The 23,206-nt window shown below is 38.1% G+C and overlaps 2 protein-coding genes across 2 annotated transcripts in view; both read right to left on the bottom strand.

Moving 5' to 3' along the window:
- LOC119422413 (voltage-dependent P/Q-type calcium channel subunit alpha-1A) overlaps positions 1-20,311 on the bottom strand; it is a 40,909-nt gene extending 20,598 nt beyond the window's left edge. The window contains exons 1-10 of the mRNA XM_037689782.1: positions 20,199-20,311; positions 18,871-18,930; positions 18,502-18,608; positions 6,446-6,545; positions 4,990-5,150; positions 4,423-4,560; positions 2,045-2,246; positions 1,745-1,909; positions 1,519-1,629; positions 675-758 (exon numbers count right to left, since the gene is read on the bottom strand). Of these exons, the coding sequence (XP_037545710.1) occupies positions 675-758; positions 1,519-1,629; positions 1,745-1,909; positions 2,045-2,246; positions 4,423-4,560; positions 4,990-5,150; positions 6,446-6,545; positions 18,502-18,608; positions 18,871-18,930; positions 20,199-20,258 (1,188 nt within the window). The 5' untranslated portion in view covers positions 20,259-20,311. The remainder of the gene's footprint in view (positions 1-674; positions 759-1,518; positions 1,630-1,744; positions 1,910-2,044; positions 2,247-4,422; positions 4,561-4,989; positions 5,151-6,445; positions 6,546-18,501; positions 18,609-18,870; positions 18,931-20,198) is intronic.
- A 186-nt stretch (positions 20,312-20,497) lies between these two features.
- LOC119423144 (voltage-dependent P/Q-type calcium channel subunit alpha-1A) overlaps positions 20,498-23,206 on the bottom strand; it is a 60,158-nt gene continuing 57,449 nt past the window's right edge. Inside the window, exons 17-19 of the mRNA XM_037690556.1 lie at positions 22,182-22,789; positions 21,451-21,758; positions 20,498-20,631 (exon numbers count right to left, since the gene is read on the bottom strand). Of these exons, the coding sequence (XP_037546484.1) occupies positions 20,498-20,631; positions 21,451-21,758; positions 22,182-22,789 (1,050 nt within the window). The remainder of the gene's footprint in view (positions 20,632-21,450; positions 21,759-22,181; positions 22,790-23,206) is intronic.

The raw sequence follows: 23,206 nt of genomic DNA, 5'->3' as shown, positions 1-23,206 counted from the left end.
ATATATATATATATATATATATATATATATATATATATATATATAAAGGTGTTTTAAACCCTTCCTACACTCTTGCAATATTCTAATCAATGTTTCTAAACTCTAAACGCTTTGAAAGAGCACAGCCTGTCATGATCTCAGCTCTCTGCCTCTGGATGCTCTGTCATCTGCCAGCGCTCTCAGCCACGCCCACTTCTCTGCTGCAGAGCGGAAATCTGACACGCTGCAGGAGGAAGCTTGTCTTGCAGCTGTGGGCTGCACGCAGATGCAGGAGATGCTGAATGATTTTAAATAATTAGTTTCAAATAAAAATCCGACGCCTATCATGCAGTTCTTCCATCAATCAGCCAACTGTGTGTCATGTCCAATCGTGTTTTGAAAAACCGCGAAGTAGTGAGTCCGCGAAAAACGAACTGCGAAGTAGCGAGCGACTACTGTATATCTAAAACTTTTTTTTACACATTCTGCCAGCTCACTAGTAAGACATGTTTTATCATTTGTCATGTTTTTTTTAAATACCAACAAATGTTAAACGAAAGCCATGTTCCACCAAATGACTACTTTACATATCGTTTTTGCCTTTTGTTTGTCTTTTTTTGTTAACAAATCAGGCTCTGTTGTTTTTACCTATAGCAAACAAATTTCATCTGGCTCAAACAAACCAAAGCACTTACCCAAAATTCTGTCACTAATATGTCAGTAATGCTTCCAATGACAGAGACAAAATCAAAAACATTCCAGGCATCTCTGAAGTAATTCTGAAAGAGAAGAACGTAAACGATGACCAATGAGAAGGTGAGTGACGTCAACAACAGGTGGCCACACCTTTTCAGAAACAGAAGCCAGAAAACTAAGACCGTAAAATAAAAGTAGACAAAGCGTCCCCAACTACTTCTGTTGTTTCAAAAGTCAAGCCAAAATATATATTTTTTGGGTGCTGACATATTGTATTTTGTGGAGTAAAGTTTGAGTACTAGATGAGCTGAAAGCCCCGCCCATAATTATGTTTTTTCTTAGACATCAAATAACTCATTACAACTAATCATATACAAAAAATAAGAATATGTGAACATACAGGACCAAGGTAAACACTACGTGAATTAACAAAAAACAATACTTGAAAAAAAATAATGTGAGGCGTATTTTTATTTTCTAGTCAGGAAATTGTCCCATACATGTACATGGACTTAAAACTTCAAATATAGCTGCTATAGAAGATGCTAGTTTTGTCTTAGCTTCAATCTGGGCTCCTTTCTTGTGCCTAGTTTAAATTTATGTCTAGACCAGAAACAAAACACAAAGGTGGTGAATGGTGCTGCTGGAAAAGGATGGTTTGTGCAGCACAATCTGCTCTGGGTTTTTTAAGGAAAGGAAGGACATGCTCTAGATCTGTCTATGGAAATATCCAGCTTTATAAATGAACAATGCAACGGAACAATGGAGCTTATAGAGTGGGTCAACCTAGAAAAGAACAAGGTGTGCATGTAGCTGTGTGCAGGTGCTTCGTATAAGTCTTACCAGAGGGCCAAAAGCTATGATTTTCAGGATTGATTCCATAAAGAAGAAAGTGGTGAACACAATGTTTAGGTATTTCAGGACATTATCATACGCTGTTGATGCACCTTGAAACTGTAGACAAACAACATCAGAAAAACGAGAAAAGTGACAAGCATAGTGTTAGTGTAATGCTTTGACTATACAGTATTAGATGTGCTTTGATCAAATAATAAAGTGTGATTTATACCTTCATCATGAGGACAATAGTGTTAAGCGCAATCAGAGCCATGATGCTGTACTCAAAGGGAGGAGATACGACAAAATGCCACATGCGATACTGGAAGCTAAGCTTGTTCTTTGGCATGTGGCGAGTCAGAGGCTTGGCATTAATGGCAAAATCTATGCAGGCTCTCTGGAGAAGTATAGAGAAAAAGACATTAGGAAAAATGCAGACACAGTTGGCTTTTAAAGATGAATTTTTTTTTTTTAGAAAAATTAGACATCATCTGTTTAAAGCATTACTATCCCTTTCAAAATTTGGCCTCACTTCATTCTTTTCTAAGCTGTAGTCCTCCATCATCTTATCCCCCTGTTCCTGGAAGGTGATGATGATGAGAGCCACAAAGATGTTTACAAAGAAGAAAGGGAAGACAACGAAGTACACCACGTAAAAGATGGACATTTCCATCCGGTAACCTGGGCTTGGGCCCTGATCCTCAAAAGTGGAGTCCACTGAGTGCTTTAACACCCTGGATGTGAAAAAGACAAAACAAAGACATGTTTAAATGAAAAAACAGATGAACGAGTAAACATAAGTATTTATATTTTGTCTCTTAAAAAAACAAAACAAAACAGAGCATTTGCACTGACAAGTGGTTTGCCAGATTCCCTTTGAGTTACTAAATGATAGAAAATTAAAAACATTTTTGCAAAAGTAGTTTATTATCAACAACGTGGTTCCCTTATTTTCATCTTTAAAATCTAATATTTGAGCAAATGGAGCTTATTAAAGGAATCCAAAGCAATATGTGCAAACATTAGTGTGGGAAGAGGGGAGCTACTAGGGGCTGGAATCCATAATAAACTTAAATAAAACCATTAAATAGTAAAATAATTAATAAGAAAAAAAACCCAAAACAAACAAACAAACAAAAAAACAGTTAGTTGTAGCACTGTATAATGGAAAAAGAAAATAAAACTAGAGAAATTGAATTTCCTGCGAAAATGCAGTGTGAATTCTTATTACTGAAGAACTTGCTGACAAAAAGCTGAAATTAGCTAAAAACATGCTGAAATGGGAGAACAAGCCTAAGTTAGCAGAAGAAAGCAGAAAGAACACATACTTGCGGAATTAGATTTAAATTAGCAGAAATTAGCACAGAAATGAGAAAATTAGCTAAAAAAACTTGACATTAGCAAAAAATAGCTGAAAAGTAGCTGAAAAGTCAGAAAAAAGCTTAATACCAGAAGGAAGTAGAAGGAGCTGAAATGAGCTAAAAAAATTAGCTGGAAACGCTAAATTTAACACAAATCACAAAGTAGCTGAAATAACAGAAAAATCTGAAACGAGCAGAAATAAGTTAATTAGGCTGAAAGTAGCAGAAATTACCACAAAAAACTTGAATTTACTTGAAAATAGCTGAAATTAGCTAAAAAGTAGCCGAAAAGGTAATACAAGCTTAAATTAGCAGAAGAAAACAGAAAGAACATGTTTGCCCAATTAGGCTGAAAGAAGCAGAAATGATCACAGAAAAGTGGAAATTATCAGAAAATATATGAAATGAGCAACAAACAGCTTCTGTTCAGTGCCCCGAGATGACTTCTGTTGTGACTTGGCGCTTTATAAATAAACTGAAGTGAATTGAAAAGCAGCTAAAAAGCAGAAAGATGCTGAAATTAAAAGGACAAAGTAGAGAGAGCATACTTTTGCTGAATTAGGCTTAAAAAAGTTTAAATTATTGCAAATATATGGAATTGGCTGAAAATGATAAAATTAACATAAAGCAGCTAAACAGTAGCTGAAATAGCTGAAACTTGCATAAATAAGCTGAAAGGAGCATAATAAGATGAAATTAGCAGAAAGAAGTTAGAAGAAGCACAAAAACCTTCTAGTTAGCAGTAAGAATCTAAAAGAAGCACAACACAGCTAAAAAAAACAGCTGAAAGTAGCTGAAAAAATGTTTAAATATGCACAAGGAAGCTGAAAGAAGCTAAACCAGAACAAAATGTGAAAGGAGCAGTAAAAGGTTGTAAACAGATCTAAAGATCTGAAGGATGTAAAATGAGCTCAATTAATTTTCTATGACAAAAAAAAAAAAAAAAAAATGGCAGAAAAGGCTAAATATTTCAAAACAGCTAAAGTTATGCCAGTACCAAAAATTGTATCAGGATTGTCCTGAAACAGCTGATTGTTTTGATAAATGATTTGAAAAGTTGTGGAACGAGAAAGATGCCGAAAAATGTACAGAAGAAAAATGGATCACACTACTGGTAGTGTGAACGCTTCATAAACATTCATACAATAACAGAGCAGAAACCAAATCTCTAATTCTTGTTTATGTTCAAGCTAGCATTAACACTGCAGCTCACGTGAAGTTAGGAAAGTAGCTATTTAAAACTCCCAAGAGTCCTTGCTTTAAAAGTAAGGCAGTGACTTTTGGGATTGATTATGACTGGTTTAATAATTATTTTGCCATTCAGGCTGATATTTATTGTTGAATGGGGTGTTTAGTTTGACCAGTGTTGTCTGGGCATTGTGATAGAAGTTCATCTAGCAGTTAGTGATATTATGGGAGTGGCATATGGCAAGTCTATGAAAAGTTAACCTCATTGCTGTCTCTGGATTTATTGGAAGTAATATGTGCCAACATTAATTTTTAGGTTTGCGTATGTTTCACCCTTGGTGTGTGTGAGTAGTGCACTCACTGTGGCCACCCCTCTCCAGTGGAAACCGTGAAGAGGGTGAGCAAGGCCCAAGCTACGTTGTCGTAGTGAAAATCGTACTTCTTCCATTCCCGCTTCTCAGCTTTCACCTCATCTTTTTCATATACTAAAAACTCGCCTCTGCAATGGGGAGAAAGTACACTTGAATACAAATCTGTGCACAAATGCATGTACAATAACACTTTGTAAAAGATAAATAAAATATAGACACAAAAACAAAAAAATGCAGACCACCCCCACCTATACATAATCGAAAGGATACTTTTTTCTATTTAAATGTGATTTAAGAATTGAGGTTCAGCCTCTCCATGAGTTGTACTATTTCTTGTAACTTCCTCTAGGTGGAAGCACAAGCATATCTAAAATTCAAGAAAATACCACGTTTTCTATCACAAAAATTTAAATCCATGGATGCATTTTTGATACAGGATGTACTGAGATTAATAATGATTAAAAATTACTTTACAAGGGATTTTATTTATATCTTTTGCAGTATGTTAACACAAGCAAAAAGGACTAATAGATAAACTCTGGTGTTTCGTAACTGACCTGCAATCACGTTCAAATTCTTTGGATTCGTCTGTGCAGTAGAAAAAGCGGCCTTTAAAGAGCTGCACAGCCACAACAGCGAAGATGAACATGAAGAGCATGTAGACTATCAAGATGTTCAACACGTTCTTCAGAGAGTTCACCACACAGTCAAACACTGCCTGCGAGGCAAAAAGGAAGGGATTTACTGTATTCATGCTCAATAATACAGGTAGAAAAAACAAACAAAGTTAAATCAGGTCCTCTGGATGGTTTCCCCGCCGAATCGAGAGGGCACACTCCAGAAACCATCAGAGCAACATCAAACTGTTTGACCCACTATGTGAAAGTGCCATTTATAACAGGAGTTCTCAAAACTTTTTGGGTTCAGGAACGCCTTACAAGAGAGAAAAAGTGTCAGAGACCTCTCATAACCCTCATGTTTATTAAATCATTTTCTTAAATTTGTCTCTTTAATGCAATAGAAATATTTGTGTAACATAAATACTTAAGACCTGTTCTTTAATAGTGTTAATACAATTTGTATGCGTTTAAACACGGGGTATTTTTCATTCAAGACAAAAATAACAATTTTTTTTATTTCAACTTCCAAAAATTACAGTTTTGAGGAAAATAACTATAAAAAAATAATTTTAAAACTTGACCTATTCACATAATGAACATAATAAATGTATCGCCACTTCTTCAAATTATTACAGAAAACTTATTTTACATAAAACTGAACAGAATCATAACAGCAGCAGTCACATCAAGAAACATGGCTTCATTTGTAAAATGATCGATGCTGGAACGCAAATAGCGGGTGGGCCAGCGGGGGTGGTGCGGGGGGTCCCCAAAATTTTTTGAATAAAGCAGATGTGATTTCCTGCATTTTTGTATATTTTAACGGATTGTTAAACAGCTATGTGCTTGTGAAAACAAAAAAAAAAAAAAAAATATATATATATATATATATATATATATATATATAATTTTTATTTATCTATTATTTTTGCGGACCCCCGAGCACCAGCTCGCGGACCCATGGGGGTCTGGGGACCCCAATTTGAGAACCACTGATTTATAAGACTTAAGTTTGTTGTGGCTCCCCGGACTGATGAAGTCTTCTGGATGAAAGACGAAACGTTTCAACAAAAGAAACCGTCCAGAGGACCTGACTTAACTTTGTTGGATTTGTGAATACATTTTAGCCGGTAGAATGAAAATCTATTAAAAGAGGGTAAAGTGATAAACTTTAAAGGTCCAGTTGTAATAATTAAATAAAGTTAGAACATTACATAAAGTTATCCAGTTAATTTACTCTGCATTCCTTGTTCTGCAGTTTTCAGCAATTACAAGAAGTTTCAGCTATTTTGAAAAGACAGGCTTTCACCAGCTGTTGAGTTGTTTTTTAGAGAGCAAAACTTGAGGTGCAGACCCTGAAAGCAGATGAATCGGCACATCTGTTGAGCGCTACCTTTAACTTGGGGAGACGTTTGATGGTCTTAAGTGGACGCAGGACCCTCAACACACGGAGAGATTTGATCGTACTGATGTCTTTCCCTTTGCTGCTCCCCCTAGTGTCCGGACATGAGAAGAAAAAAAGAACATCCCAAAATCAGACAGAAGAGTGGAGAAATGATGGAATTGAACAATTGCAAAGAGATCTTACCAAACCTCTTAGCTATTATTCAACAATATAAGATTTACAAAGAAATACTAAATATACCCACACGCAGAAAATGTGAAACATTTTCTTAAAGCAATACATTACAAATGTATTACACTCAAAGCTCTTACAGTCCAACATGAAACCAACAGAGAGTTTTCTGACCGTTTGGTTTCATGGACAGCAGAAGTGCCATTATCGCTGCTTATAATGATCTTTATCATCAGTAAGCACACGTTCACATATCGCAAGCGACAGGCAACTCGCCGGCAGAGTGCCCGGCCAAATCTCTTTCTTTCTTTTTCAGTGATGCGCCATTCAGCTCTTCTGAAGAAATGAACATTTTAGATGTGAAAACATAAAGTCTGGAATTTATGTTACTTTGATCTAATCCTAAATTTATCTTGTTGAATTTTTTTTTTTTTACACAGCTTCCTTTAATTCAAGTTCAGAGTGCAATATTTGCTATTAATATTATTATTTATTTCTCCTTGATTAGATTCAAAAGCTGACAGGTAGAGTAAGGAGGCTATGTGAGAATGACTGGACCTATGATGCTGCTCACAAACCACAACATCATACGTGACAACACAGACAAAAACTATAAGCATCACACGAGCCACAAGAAGAGCTGGAAGAAAATACATTTGGTCCTGACTATATCCTTTTCACCCATATGAGGTCCATTATTTGATATTTTGTTTATGCTTTAGAAATTTATAATAAAGTTAATAAATAGAAAATGTTTTTACGTAAGTGGAAATAATAAGTAGATTGAAAAAACAAAAACACAAGACAGTGGACAATTGGACCAGGAGGCTGAGTCAGAAAAAAATGTGGGAAATCAACGCTTGCACTTAAACTATGAAGTCAGTTCCAGTGACAGGAAATGTATGACAATTCAATTTAGTGCTGATTGATTGAGTTGGAGTCTTGGCAGCTTTACATGTGTCTGGGTGCTGGGGGGAGGGGGAGTGCAGGAGAGGAAGTCAATCGATAATCAATGAGCATTCCTCGTTTGAAAGAGTGTGTCCGAGGTCTCTCCATCAGAGCGGCTTTAGAGTATTAAAGTAAAGCCTTGCAAGGCCAAAGGTGTGAGGAAGTGGCAACATCCCTACACATAAACTCACCCTCAGAATCTCACAGACAGAATACACCCACGCACACAAGCATAATAACTAATAGCAGAAGTTCTTCCTCTTGTCGGATTACTATATGAATGAATTCACCACTGCCACACTTATAAAACAAATGTTCGGCTGAAATTATTTGCTTCTAAAATGGCAAATTAAGTCAGTAGTCTCTTTAAAATCTATGTTTTAAGAGGAAAACACTGCAGTCTGCCTGAGACACGCTGGAATTCAATTCAAGGTGGTGCACCAGCTGCACTGGTCCAAACACAAGCTGTCCAAGATCAAAGCCGACCTGGACCCTGCATGCAATCATTGCAAACAAACTCCAGCTACACTCTTGCATACATTCTGGACCTGTCCCAAACTGCGGACCCTTTGACAATCTATTTTTGACGTCTTCTCTGGGATATGTGGAACAACTGTTCATCCATCACCATTCATCTCACTGTTCGGGGTGGTCCCTGTGGATACATCCTCCAGCAAGAACGAGAAGGATGTTGATCACCTTTGGCTTTTTTTCTGGCCAGGAGGCTCATTTTGTGCAAATGGAAGGACCCAGACACCCCAGCCTATATACAGTGGATAAGAGAAGTCATGTAACATATGCATCTGTAAAAAAATCAGATACACCCTGAAGGGTTCTGCAGGAAGATTCTGGGACACCTGGCAGTCTTTTCTGTCATTTGTTGAGAACATGTCAATGCTTGTATAGACTATTTATGTATGTGTGACTGATCCGGTGTGGGAGGGGATTTTGTTCTGTGTTCTTTTGTGTGTTTTTGTGTTCTAAAAAGCAAAGACACTTAATAATAAAAAAAAAAACTTTGTTTAGAAGGAAAACACCCGGTTGCTGAAGGGCTGTAAATTGCAAAAAAAAAAATAAAAAAAATGCTATTTTGCTTTTCATAAATAACTGCAACTGAAAAAGCTCGTGTGTATTTTTATATTAAATAAGCTGGTTAAACACTTGTATCACAATTTCCAAAAATTTAATCATTACATTATCATTATACAATATCTCTAAATTCTCAAATGTAGCTTTTACATTGAACTATTGCAACATTATGCAATAACCTATCATAAAGTATGACTTGTAGTGATACTACAGTTGGGTTGAAATAATACTTATGATTAAAGAAAGAAAGAAAGAAAGAGAAAGTAGCCAATTTGATCCGGTTATTGAGGGCAGGAAATGGAACGAGAGAGGACAGAGGAGTAACTTTACCGGGTGCTGCTCCTGTCCATTTTCACCGAACGTAGTGACAGCAAAAGTCAGTGACAGCGACAGAAAGGAAGAGAGAGGAAGAGGAGTAAAGAGAAGGGAGGATAAAACAAACACATGGAAAGACACACAAACACAGAAACACACATTGATAGAGACAGACAAAGACAGACACAAGACAAGAGAGAGAAAGAGTGTTTGGGAGAAAGAGGAAAAAATACATCTATATGAGAGACAGACAAAGAAGGAAGGACAGCAGGTTGGGTTTACGTAACGTAAAATACCTCACCTACACTTTAATAAACACACCTAAATCTTCCACACATCATTTCTTGCTTTCTAAACAGCTGATTAGGATTCCAAATAACCTGTTTGTTACATTTGCAATGTATGAGGGGAGTTCTACATACTCATATCACAGTATCACAAAACGTCTTCTCAGCAAACACTGTTATAAAAGTACATATAGATTAATGTGTGCTTTACTTCTTGCTACATCATCACACTATACATTTCTACATGCAATGCTATATACTATAACACTTTCTATCAGATGATTAAGTTAGTTTGGCTTTGTGAGCCCACAAAATGAATCATCATAATGGCACCTCATCATTTATTTGACAAGAAGAAAGTTGATCAACCAATTCAAAACTTCCATATAAGTAAATGGTTTGGACATCTGCTATCAAAATCTCCTGTTTAATGTTCAATTTTCCAAAATCCTCACCATTTAGAGTAGAAAATACTTTTCACCCCTTTTTACTATCAAAGAAGTACAGTAGTCCCTCGCTACTTTGCGGTTCAACTTTCGCAGACTCGCTCTTTCGCGGTTTTTCAACGCAAGATTGTAAACAACACACGATTGTCAACTTTAATATTACTCATGTGATTGGGATGGTACAGGATAAAAAGTAAAATAAAAATAAAAATAAATAATAATAAAAACTTTGGACAGGCGCCACCATTTTGTAGTTTTCTTTCAATAAGCCTATACTGTATCGTCAGTCAAAAGAACTACACTACCCGAAAGCCAATAGTGCTTCCGGCCCGCTGCTTTCTGCAGAAATGGAGGAAAGTTTTGCAACGCAGTCAGAAGTAACAATCTCTCTATTAAGCTCACAGAACTGGCAGGAAAGTCACAAATAATCCTGAAACTTCCTGAAGTTCAATTATCCATGTGCACATCAACCTGGACAGGGCGGTGGGCTTTGTCGCTGCAGGGTAGGCTTGCAGAGCTGGTGAGTACCCATATCAAATTTTGCAGTACTCTGCAGCACATATACACATGTTGTTAAAATTATGTAGGTTTAAGAGTTTAGAACATTACAAGAGTGTGGGAAGGGTTTATAAAACCCTTTATACATACACACACACACACACAATATATATATATATATATATATATATATATATATATATATATATATGTATATAATAAAATAAATATCGCCTTCCCACATTGCGTTTTTTCATGGAACGTAACCACCGTGATAATCGAGGGACTACTGTATGTCATTATAACCTTACTTGAATTTGTCATCAGTCCGTTGTTAAACTGGTTTAACTTGCATCCATTTAAAATTTTCATCAAACTGTCAGAATTTAAGAAGTTTGGTTTCAGGTACTTTATTGAAATTCACAGTACGACAAAATAACCAGTGAATTTTTCTTCTTGCTGAGAATCTTGCTGTACAAAATTTATTTCTCATGCTGTTTTCTGTTTTGACCTTTTCCACTGCAATCTACGACCTCCATGTCTGAAGTAATAATTCAGTTTTTTTTTTATCTGTTTACAGCAATTACATTTTTTCACAACATAATGATTCTTTAAATTGTTGAATTGTTCTCACTGGATCTGCAACAATCTAAGAGACGTTATCACCATTTTTTTTATGCGTCTCTGCACGGGGAAAGAACAAGGTTAATTTTTTACACAAGGTCAATTCCAGGTTATCTTGACATATTGGTCATACTCTCAAGACATTAGTCATGAGTGGACAAGTCAAGAAACCAGGATTTGTGTGTATTGTCTCATACGCACAATATATAGAAAAATAAGGCATTCCCACAAAGTTCTTCCACCTGCATGCAGAAAAAAGTCATGACACCAAAAACATTTAGCAATATTTTCCAAGTATGAAAAGTGATAGAAGCATTTTTTGTGTTTAGAACCCACACAAATACGAAGCCATTGTACTGTTTCCATGCTAAAAAATACAATGTACAATGCTTCTTAAAATACCTGGTTTTAAACAATTTCATGCATCAGGTGTGTGTAAAGCCCCTTTAAGCAAAAACTCTGCTCTGGCTCAGCCCTGGTGCAGATGATGAGAGAAGGAAAGCGGAGGATTTGAAGAAGAAGCAGAGATAAAGAAGAGGAAGAAAAGGTTTGCGAGCATCTCAAAAGAGAACAGATAGGGTGATACAAAAAGAAAGCAGAATGGGAGGGGTGGGGGTGGGTGGAGCCAATAGGATGGTGAGAAAAGACAGGGAAAGGAACAGATAAAGGAAGGGAGGAGGCATCGTCTTTTCAACAGGAAGTCATGCTGTGGGAGAGGTGCTGCAGAGGAGAGATTTTCAAATCGCTGTAAGAAACCTATCCATCATTCCTGTTTCTCAATAAAGTCACACTTCAGTGGGATATAGCCACTTTTGACATGTTTAGACACGCCTGGCTGGGACTCACGCTGCTTTGACGTTTCTAATTCCAAAACCAAGCAAAACTTTACTTTTATTATTTTTGTGAGCGTAGGCGTGTAGTAAATAATGATCAAAAGTACCAATAGCTTTATTGGTCAGTCATCAATAAAGTTACATTGTGCATGTGCACAAATTAATGTTTCAAATGTTTTTGGTTTTTTTTCCTTCAGAAAAAATAAATAATCCTTTAGTAAAATAATTTTTCATCTTGGAAAATAAAAGGCTGGATTTAGCATGAAAATCCCTAAACCAATAAAAAGTAACCCCCCCCCCCCCCAAAAAAAAAAGAAAAAAAAAAAAAGAAGAAGCTATTTTTGATTTCACTATTTTAAATTTTCATTTCTAGACCATGAACATTTTTCACCCTCACTTGCCCTCGGACAAGACAAACGTATTTTTCCCTCTCCAGCCTTCCTCCTGCTTTTGCTCTTTGTCCTGTGTATCAGAGTCTCTCTTTACCCATCTTCCGAATTGTAAATTATTATTATGGATCTGGTCAGTTGGTCTCTCAAGGCAATTGATCAATTTTTTTCAAGAGACATGGAGCTGGAGAGCCCTCATGCCTGGATGGACACATGCAGCTGGTATGTCATGGAGAAAACGTGTACAAATTGGATTTACGATAACAGGGTTTCTGCTTTTTGGAATCGGCGGATACCTAGGATATCGACAAATAAGGAAGACGTTGGCAGAAGTTCCGGCCATGGTAAAGCTGCCAACCTCACATGAAAGATTAATTTGTGCTTTGAGCTCTTAAACTCATATGCTTTGCAAGATCCCTGGAACTCGCCGGCATGAAGGATTCGACCTCGGAGAAAAGCTAAAAAAAAGCACAGACATGCAGAATGTCCACAAATCTGGCTGTTTGGATTTACCATCGAGAGTTCCAGCAGAACTGAAGGCAGACAAGAACCAGAGACTGCCTGCCAAAACAATTGTTGTTTATCTGAATCTGACCTTATCTCAAATTGCTCCTGGTGGATCCTGGGGATGCTTTTTTCAAATAGGAAGTTGGTCCCAGCAGTTCTTCCTCAGATTTTATCCTCAAATGATGTCCCGATTGAGTTTGTTGATTCCTATAAATATTTGGGTATCTTGGTTGACTCGCATCGCTCTTTTAAGCTCCATGTGGAAAACTTGGTAAAGAAAATGAAAGTTAAACTGGGTTTCTTTTTCAGAAACAGATCCTGTCTAACTCTGAATGCTAGGAAACATCTTGTATCTGTGACCTTCCTACCCTCCATTGATTACGGTGACATTATTTACATGAACGCTCTTACAAGAACCCTGCAGATGTTGGATGCTGTCTATCATGGTGCACTAAGATTCATAATTGGCTGTGATTATTTTACCCACCACTGCACCCTGTATTCACTGGTTAACTGGACATCATTAACTTTACGCAGACTCTCCCACTGGTACATTTTCATCTTTAAATCACTTCTTGGTCTGCTGCCTTCATACATCTCCTCCTACATGTCACTGTGTGAGTGCAGCTACAGCGTGCGCTCTCAGGACATTATTACCTGCAGTGTCCCCTCAGTGCGGACTGAACTAGGCAAAAGGGCCTTCTCCTACTCTGCTCCTGTTTCCTGGAATATCTTACAAAAAGATCTGAAGCTTTTGACCTTGACCTCTCTAAGTGGCTTTAAGAATCTGTTGGGACTCCTGGTAGGGACTAATGCAGACATGTTCCTGTTTTTAGTTTTCTACATTCGCCTTAGAATCCAGATGTTTTTTGTTACTTTTCTTTTTTTAGCCATTCTATTTGTTAAAAAAAAAAAATCTGTATGACTTTTTATAACTGTTTATTGTTGTCACTGGTGTCCATTGTTGTCATCATTCTTTGTTGAAATCAGGTCTCTCTTGTAAATGAGTCCCAGAGGCTCAATGGGATTTACCTGTCTAAATAAAGGTTGAATGAATGTAAATAAAGAAGCTCTGTTCTGTCTACCCCCAAATATGTATTTTGTCTATCTACGTTGCTTGCTGTGGTAGATTTTTTTGATACCTTAAACCATGACCTGTCAAGGACACGGTATCAGAGATCTTTTTTTATAACTCTCCTTATGTTGTCTTCCCTTCTTCTATCTAAGCAATAAGGGCAGCGCTTCTTAGAGGCTGCAGTCTCGGTACACTTCTGTCCATCTTTAGGACGGCTGAACGTAACGTAATTTCACTGTACTTAACTGTGCAATGACAATAAAGCTTATTCTGATTAACTCATACATCCTAAAGGAAGCTCAAATTTCTGTGGGCCACTATTTATTTTAATTATGTTTCATGCAGATGTGTTGTCCATAAAATTTGCTTTGCATTTGGACTGAACACTCGGACAACAGTCATGATTCAACAAGTAGATTCACCTAAAGCTTGTTCTATGTGCGCAACTGACTAAGTGTCTTTAACACAGATTTGCCTGATGTCTTCTAATGCATCACAGGTGATGTTCAAGTTCATGCAGCCACCAAAGCAGACATGCATTGCACTTCTAGGGAGTTCAGGAGAAAGCAGCAATAGACTTGTCTTTCTCAGTCCCTCACATACCCAGCCGATCCTTTTGAACTGCACCCATCATAGAAATTTATTTCATTTTTTTTTAATGCTTCCTCAGTGTGACAAATCATTCCACCCAGCACACCCTGCCCCAGCATGCCTTCCTCGTTCCCTCCCATCTGCTGTACTTTCTCAGGTCGTGCAAAGGAAGAAGAGTTAAATACCTGTTCCTCCAGGCTCGTTACCTAGTCAGAATGGCACACCTGTGTGTTTGTGTGTGTTGGCGTTTGAGTGAGTGTGGGTAAAAGAGAGGATGGAAGTCCTGCCAGCATTCCTCTCTGTGGCATATGGATAGCCTGGGCACTTAAAGGGTTAAAGGTGTCTGAGTTGCCCTCACCCCCACAAACTGATTGGCTGAGATCTCCATTGGGGAGAATGAGAATGAATGGGGAAGAGTGGCTAGATTGTTAAAACAAGGTTAATGGTTCTTTGTGAGTAGGATGATGAAATGTGTTTGATGGTGTTTGAACCAAAAATGAATTAAAGTCAAGAGGAACTGCAAAAGAATACCACATAAATAATGGCACCTTGTTTCTGTTCCTAACATACAGCACAAACTACAAATCCTGGCATAAACTGCCTAATGTATTAAAAGGAACAACTCTGTAGTATTTTCTTATTTTTATTCTAGCTTGGAAAAAAGGCAAACAAGTCGTATTCCTTTACTTATTTTGATAAACGTCCTTACCCTATTTTTGATTATTTAAACCATGAACAAGGTCTAATGCATTTAAAGACATCAGAACACTCATGTTGACATTTTAAACATAAATTCAAATTTTGAACATGTATTTAGCATGTTATGAAGATTTTTGAGTTTAACACATGATTAATATTTAAAACTTGCCTTCTGGATGAATAAACAGAAAACAATTTTAATAGTTTGCCAAATAAAAAGTTAACATTACAAATTATATATATAATAAGTTGGATTTCATTCAGTATTTTAATTACTTATTTTGATCTGGAACATAAATGTGTGTAATGTTGTGACATTTGTTGTGTTTTCCATTCCACAAAAATCTGGTGAGGCAAAAGAAGGAGCTATGATTGATTTTAGAGAAATGAATGAGAACGTAGAGCAACTAATGTCTTTTCCCTCAGCTGACAAGCCAACATGCAGAAAGGTGCAATGCCTGGTATAAAGTCAACAACCTAATGTGGATACACTTCAGGAGACAACAATGCGACCACTCTCCACTAATCACTGATGGGGTTGTGGATATTGTCAAGAGGACCAATTAGTTCACTTGAACCTCTTAAGATTGACTCCATAACTAAGGGATCCCAGCAGCAGCTCTGCTTTCTGTGAAGACTTAAAGTTCATCTCCCATCAGCCATTCTCCTCACTTTCTACAGAGGTACTATTAAAGCGTTTTGAGCAGTTGCATCAATGTCTGGTATGGAAACTGCACAGCATTAAGTCTTAAATGCTGAAAAGCTGAAATAATTGATAGAATCTTTCACCTCACCTTGCAGACCTCTAGTGCACATTGATAAAGCTACTAACATCATGGAGAACCCTGATCCCCTTCACACAAACCATTTACCATCCTGCCATGAGGGAAGAGGTACAAAAGCATCTAGGCCAGGGGTCTGCAACCTTTATGATCAAAAGAGCCATTTTTCCAGGACACGCTGGAAATGCTATGTTTACACGCGCAAAATTTTTTGACCGGATTGAAATGTTTTCAGATTAAATAATTCAAATATATCGTTTACATGGGCACAATCTGTTCATGACGAGGTTTACATGCAGCGGGCTTTGTTCTGAACAGAAGTATTGACCTGTGCAGACTGGTAAACTCTCCTTAACAAAATCACAGAAGAAGAAGTTCTACTTCCGGTTTACTTCCGGGATGAACGTAAACAAACCTGAGCACCCAAAATGGACCCGCGACAGGTTTTAATGACGGTGGAGACGTTTTCTGCACTCCCTGACTGAGCTGCAGGTGATACAGATCATTTTGAGCTCTTTCAAAGTTTCTAGTAGAAATGTTGTGTTGCTCACCGACCAGGTTTACTTCCCCGACATGCTAATATTATTAGCAGTAGCCAGGTGGAAATGACATAGTCGCACAAGCGCAGTCAGGTCAGTTTTTCACGATCAGAAAAAAATGAACAGATCAAGCGTTTACATGCGCACCGTTCAGGTTATGAATTGGCGTAAACCACCCATTTTGTTCTGATCACAAATTATTTCGGATCACGCTGATTAAACAAAAAATAACCCGAACGGGGCGTTTACATGACGTGTTTTTATTCCGAACGGCCGTTTGATCTGATTACTTATGCTCATGTAAACATACCTAGTGTCTCTCGATTGGCCTGGGAACAAAAAAACAATCAAAAAACAAAACAAAAAAAACAACAACAACTAGTATGAACTATGCAGACCTATGCGATTTTATTTTTTAATTTTGAAAAAAAAAAAAAAAGTATAGAAATACGTAAAGCAAAATGTTAAAAGTAAGTACCGGTATTTACAAAATAAATTACAGGAAAACAGCTAAAACTAGTCATTTTTGTTGTTTGTACACGTTTTATGTTAGTTTTGGTCAAAGCTTGAAAGAGCCACTGCAGAGAGACCAAAGAGCTGCAAGAGGCTCCAGAGCCGCAGATGCAGACCCCTGATCTAGGCCCTCACTGCCAGGCTTAGAAACAGTTTCTTCCTCCAAGCCATTGGACATGTAAATGCTCAGGGACTAGTCAGATAGATGACTACATTTCATGACTTAAGCAAATGTCTGCACTATTGCACATTTCTCTGCATTTTTGCACCTGGGACTTGGAAGAAATTTGCACCGTTCTCTTCTCGCAAAGTACTGTATGTACTGTCTGCATGGTCTGGTGATGCTGATATAGTCTTGCAATGTCAGCACATGTTTAAACTAAGGCACTAGTGACGCACTATTGTTGTCTTACATCATAAGAAAGCACATCTCTTTTTAAATTCTGGAACGTCCATATAGTTTTAAATGCAACACAATGGTCCTGTTTTACTATGTACAGCTGTATACTGCTGAAAAAAACAGTAAAGACTTCTTGACTTGAACTCAAAGTCTATTAGTCTCATGACTAAATTTGCTGTATGTTAGGAATAAGAAGGGTGTGAGAGGAATTTGTCTCGTAAGACAGGGACAAAGAGAAGACTGATCTCATATGAAGGAGGACATACAAAAAGGAATTTGATGAGGAAACGATGCATCAGTAAGGAAGACTAAGGCTGTGGGAGGAGTGTTGGTAAGAAAGCATTTGAAGGACAAGTTTAGGGATGTAGATGCAAAAGAAGAGAAAGGGATGACTCACGGCCTGGTTGGAGGAAATATCAGAGCGGCATGGGTCAGGAAACAGGGAAAAGAAGGGAACAGGAGCAAGGTAGATTGGGAGGAAACATGTTCATAAGGAGCAAGTGGAGATTATTAATCTAATAGGTAGTCAAACAGTAAAAGGGGATGATGTTACAGAAAGGGTGTTTTCCATGACTGTTATGGGTTTTTGGAAGGGAGGGAAGGGGAGGTGAAGAGAGTTGGAACTACACTCTTAAAAACTAATTTGGCTCTCAGCATTATATGTTGCTTACAAGTAAAAAGACATCCTTAAAAACCTTTGAGCAAATAATCACCGAGGTTGGAAACCTCAGGGTACCTCCTGAGAGTCTCAAACAGATTATCAAGAAAAATCAAATATCCTGACACCCGTTAGGTTTGAGAGTGTAGGCCAAAGATGATGTGATTTAGATGAGAAGGAATACATTTAATTAAAGGATCAGGGGTGATTATTGAGATGAAGGTGGTAGTGAACCTCAGAGAAAGACCTGTTGATAACATTTCACAAATGACGATGACCAGTAACAAAACACAGAGGTTAATGGATAAGCGAAAGGAAAACTTATGACCATATGTATGGAAAGAAGTCTTAACAACCACATACAAACTAAAGAAATTAAAACACTATAGTAGTACTACAGATAAGAAAAACAAAGAATAATACAGACAAAAATGCTTTTAGACACATGATAATAAAACAGAATGGAAAACAGTGAGTGTGACGGAGAAAGAAAACGTATAACAAACAAAAATAATAATGACGTGATGATTTCTGACGTACAGCCAGAGAGCAGAGTCTGGTGTACGGAGTTGTATGAGGCTGGGCAACCAGGGTCTTTCTGTGGATAGTGGAATGTGTGTGTGTATATGTGTGTGTGTGGTGAAGATGATGAAGGTGAAGGGGTGGTGAAGGACACTTACGTGAAGGCGAAGGCCACCAGAGCACCACTAACCACTATAAAGTCCAGAATGTTCCACAAGTCACGGAAGTAAGATCCCTGGTGGAGAAACAAGCCCAGCACCACCATCTGGAAGACATGACGCTTGTTCAGAACAACAGTACACACAAACACGTGCACATTTATAACTGAGATGAACGTTCTCATGCAAGTCACTGTGCTTAAGAAATCGACAAAAAACAAACACGCCAGTTTTATTGCATTAACACAGACAAAAACCATCACATGAGAGTGCACGTCGTAAAGTTCAACTCTTTAAAAAGAAAAACAAAATACTAACATGGTCACTACAAACATCCAGTCCTGCACTAACACACCAATACTTTGTTACCTTGATCAACATTTCAAATGTGAAGACACCTGTGAAAACGTAGTCAAAATAACGCAGCACCTGCAGGGAGCACAACATGAGTTATTATTATACAATAAATTAGAAGGCAGGAGAAGAACCACAGAGATTAATAAAAACGGAGCACATGACAGGGACAGAAACTTTCAACCAGTTCAATGAGCGTTTTATCATAATGGTCACATTTTAAATTAATCAGGAACACATATTTAAATTTTCAGTCACCCCTTTTTCTGTTGTGATTATTACTGGCTGTAAAACACAGCAGTCTGTGATGAGTACAGTAGTCCCTCGCTACTTTACGGTTCGACTTTTGCAGTTTTTCAAAGTAAGATTGTACATGACAAACAGTGTCAGCTTTAACATTACTCACGTGATTGGGACAGTACAGCATACAGTACAACGTTAACAAAACAAAAACAAACAAAAAAAACTCCAGACAGGTGCCATTTTGTAGTGTTCTCTCAATAAGCCTACACTGTATCGCCACTCAAAAGGACTACATTACCCAGAAGCCAACGGGGCTTCCAGACGTTGTTTTTGGCTGAAATGGAGGGCAAGTTGTGATCCGATTCGAAAAAGTTTGCTTTTTATTCACAGTGACTTCAGTGGACGCAGAGAGCCGTAAGGAAACCGACCGGGAATCGGACTTCCAACCTCATTGGTCAGTCTGAGTGCTGCCTTCCGGCCCATGAGCCTCTTGAGCAGGAAGGCGTTACTTGGAGGTCTGGTGTTTTCTCCGGAGCTCAACGGGACTTTTTTCATCCAGATTTGGACTCAATTGGGACCATTGTGTGGTTTTGTGCTGGCTATCCGAAGGTCCGGCTCTCTTTAAAAATGTCTTGGTGTTCAACGGCTGCAGAGAGCTGATCAAAACCAGAACTGGACTTCCAGTTGGTTAGTACCCATATAAAATTTTGCAGTACGTATCTACTGTGCAGTACATATATGTACTGTATGTTGTTAAAATTACCTATGTTTAAGAGTTTAGAACATTGCAAGAGTGTGGGAAGGGTTTATAAAGTCTTAGAATATATATATAAATACTAAAATAATATAATGCCCCTACTTCGCGGTTTTTCACTTATTGCGGGGAGGGGGCGGGGTCTGGAACATAACTCCCACCGTAAACGAGGGACTACTGTATTTCTTTTAGAAAAAGAAACATTTAAATAGGGTCACAGGAGCTCATTAGAAAGGCTTTAATTGATATGTTTTTGTGAGACATTTCATTTATTGTGCTCACCCACATAGATGATAGGAAACAGCACACACACACACACACACACACACACAGAGTAATGTCTCACATTGTTTCGGGGTGAGTCCGGCTTGACAGGGTCCTCTGCAGCGAGGGCAATACTGCTCATAGCGATGACAGACAGGATGCTGAACTCAAAATACTTCAGAGTCAAGATATAGTGACAGCACCTTCGAAACCTGATGCAAACACACAAATGCACATGTTCACACAAAGTAGTTCACAAAACACTAAGCAGTTTTCCTGCTCAAGAAAAAAAAAAAACTTAAAAGAAAAAATCATGACTCTTAAGACTCAATGTTTTAAGTTTGACCCGGATGTTGCACTCACACATACTAATGTATAAACTCACGGGTTTGTGGTAGACAATATGAAGCAGGAACTAAAGGGAGGCATGCGTTTAGGGCCATCTTCATCTTCACCCTCGTCCTCGCCCTCCTTTTCCTCGCTCTTCTTCTGGTCAGTGTTGGCGTTCTTGTTCACTGAGCACAACAAAAAAGGAAAGACAAAAGGATAAACAAGAGACAGACTGACAGAAAGAGGCCAGATTCACCCTGGAAAACATAAGAGATGACTTCACCTGGACTGTTCTGAAAACAAACCTGGACTGAACAATACTTTTATATAATGCTAAACAGTACAGCTCTACTGTAGAGTTTTTTTTTTTTGATTATTTCATTTCAAACAGCTAAATTTCAACAAAACAAAAAAACATAAATACAGTATTTCCACTAAAATATTCAGTAAGCAAAACAAAAATGTTACAAAAAGGGAGCAGAAAGAAGTAATTGCGTATCCAGTGCTGTCCCTAAGTTTACATGCAAATTCAATCAAAGTAGTGATTCAATATATACATAAATACATGCATACAGTTTTGAATTTTTTTTGAAAACCTTTTGGTAACCATAGAAACAATGCACAAAGATAACTGAACATCTTTAGTTTATTATAGAATTTTTATAAGATAAATTTGGATGATACATTTAAGCTTTTAACAAAATTTGATCAGAAAAAAAAATCTAAATTTAGTGATTAGCAACAGGAACTCGATGTCACCTAACATTTAAACTTTCTAGCAAATCCTGATCATAAACAGGTCTCACTTGTAAATGAGTCCCCGAGGCTCAGTGTGATTAATCTGTATAAATAAAAGTTGAATGGAAAAAAAAAAAAAAAAAAAAACAAAATTATTTATATATATATAGATATATATATATATATATATATATATATATATATATATATGGTGTCAAAATGTGTACACTTACTATTTTATTACATAAGACCATCATGGTGCTCACCTTGCAAGATGGCATTAGTAGAGGGGTACGGGTAGACAGGGGGCATGTCTATTGTTGTGTAGTCGGGTTTAGCCATGCTGGTCAGGATCAGGCTGTCCATGCTGTGGAGCAGGGTGTGGGTGTCAGTGTCGTGGTAGTTCAGCAGGTTGTTCAGGTGGGTAGGATGGTCGGGGTGGTCAGGTGGGAGGGTGTAAGGGTGCTCATGAGCACTGGCCAGCTTGCTGTTGTTGCGGAAGTTGTCAAGGTCCTCGTTATACTGCTGTATGGGTCGTGTAGTAGAGAGGCTAGGGCCGGCGCTGCAGTGCTCCCTGATGGCAGAAAACAAATGGTCAAGATACAGAGAAAAAACGGGGGGGGGGGGGGGGGGGGGGGTCATGGCAGTTAATAAAATAAAATGACAAAAGATGGGAACATAAGTGACAAAGGAGAAGAAGCAATGAAATAGACACTAGATAAAAGAAAATGTTTTTGCTGTTTTTTTTTATGAAGACAGTAAATCAAAATTAAGTTTTACTAAATCCGTTTGCATGTCCTACCAGTTTATTAAAGATAGATATATATATAAGCCATAAATCTAATATGGCATGAAAATAGTAAATTATTTTGTCAATAGATGTTTGCATTGAATCAACAGGCAGGAACGCTGTATTTGTCTAAAACTGTTAGTTTAGACAAAAACAAACTACTTGCCTGGTTGTCACTTATTATGCTGGAGGATTTTCTATACATACTTTCTGCTGCGATGGCCTCGACATCTTTCCTGGTTCCCATGGCGATGCCGTCTAGTCTTTCGTCCTCCCTCTTCTTCACTTTTCTCCACCTCTCCTTCTGCCCCCCCACATTGGTGTCTTCTTCCCTCCTCCCCCTCCCTGGCTGACCTGCGATGCTGTCTGGACCGTCTCTGCTCGTTGTTCCCCTCTCCTCCCTCGCTACGATGAGGGGAGTTGCTGCATGACTCCCTGTGTTCCCTGTTTCTGTGCCGGTGGCCTCGGTGGCTCCGATGGCTGTGCTTCTCCTCGTCCTGGCGCCGCTCGGCGCTCCCTTCCATATTGCCCAGAGACGTGCAACTGAAACCATGCTCCATGTGAGTCTCTGTTTGCTGAGGTGCATCTCCGGTTTCTCTGGCAGAGACTTTCTGATGGTGACGGTGGTGGAGGTGGCAGTGGTGAGCAGCACGGCGGCAGTGGTCAACGTCCTGGCGCCGATACTGCTGGTCCAGAGGCAGCTCACCAGGTTGAGTCTTGTTGGTGTTGTTGTTTCGATTGTCCTGTGGGTTCACCACCAGCGGCCTGTCTAGGTGGGTTTTCATGTCACCACGTCCTTTCCGTGGATACGACACCTGAGTTGGGGTAATATGGTTCACTGTGTTAAGAGCTCAGGAACACTTTAAGGATGTCTTACTCAGTTAAGTATCACAAACAAAAACAAAGAAAGAAAGATTTATACAAAAAATGGCAAACATAAAACCTTGCTTTTTGTCTCTTTTTGCAAGTTATCAACATTTGCTTTAAAGCCAGTAACAAAAAAGCCCCAAATCATTAGTGCACAGGCTCTGGTTCCAAAACTACAGCATGGCAGCTCCTGTAAACCAGGTCCAGTTGAGCTTGATTCCCAACAACAAGAGAGTGTGGAAACACAAGTATATAATATATATACTATACATTATATATATATATATATACTATATACTATATATATACTATATACTATATATATATATATATATACTATATACTATATATATACTATATACTAT

The sequence above is a fragment of the Nematolebias whitei genome, chromosome 16 (assembly GCF_014905685.2).
Source record: "Nematolebias whitei isolate Nwh7 chromosome 16, NemWhi1, whole genome shotgun sequence".
NCBI classification, from domain to species: domain Eukaryota; kingdom Metazoa; phylum Chordata; class Actinopteri; order Cyprinodontiformes; family Rivulidae; genus Nematolebias; species Nematolebias whitei.
Note: the sequence above shows the minus strand (reverse complement) of the source record. Positions and strands in the feature narration are given on the sequence as shown.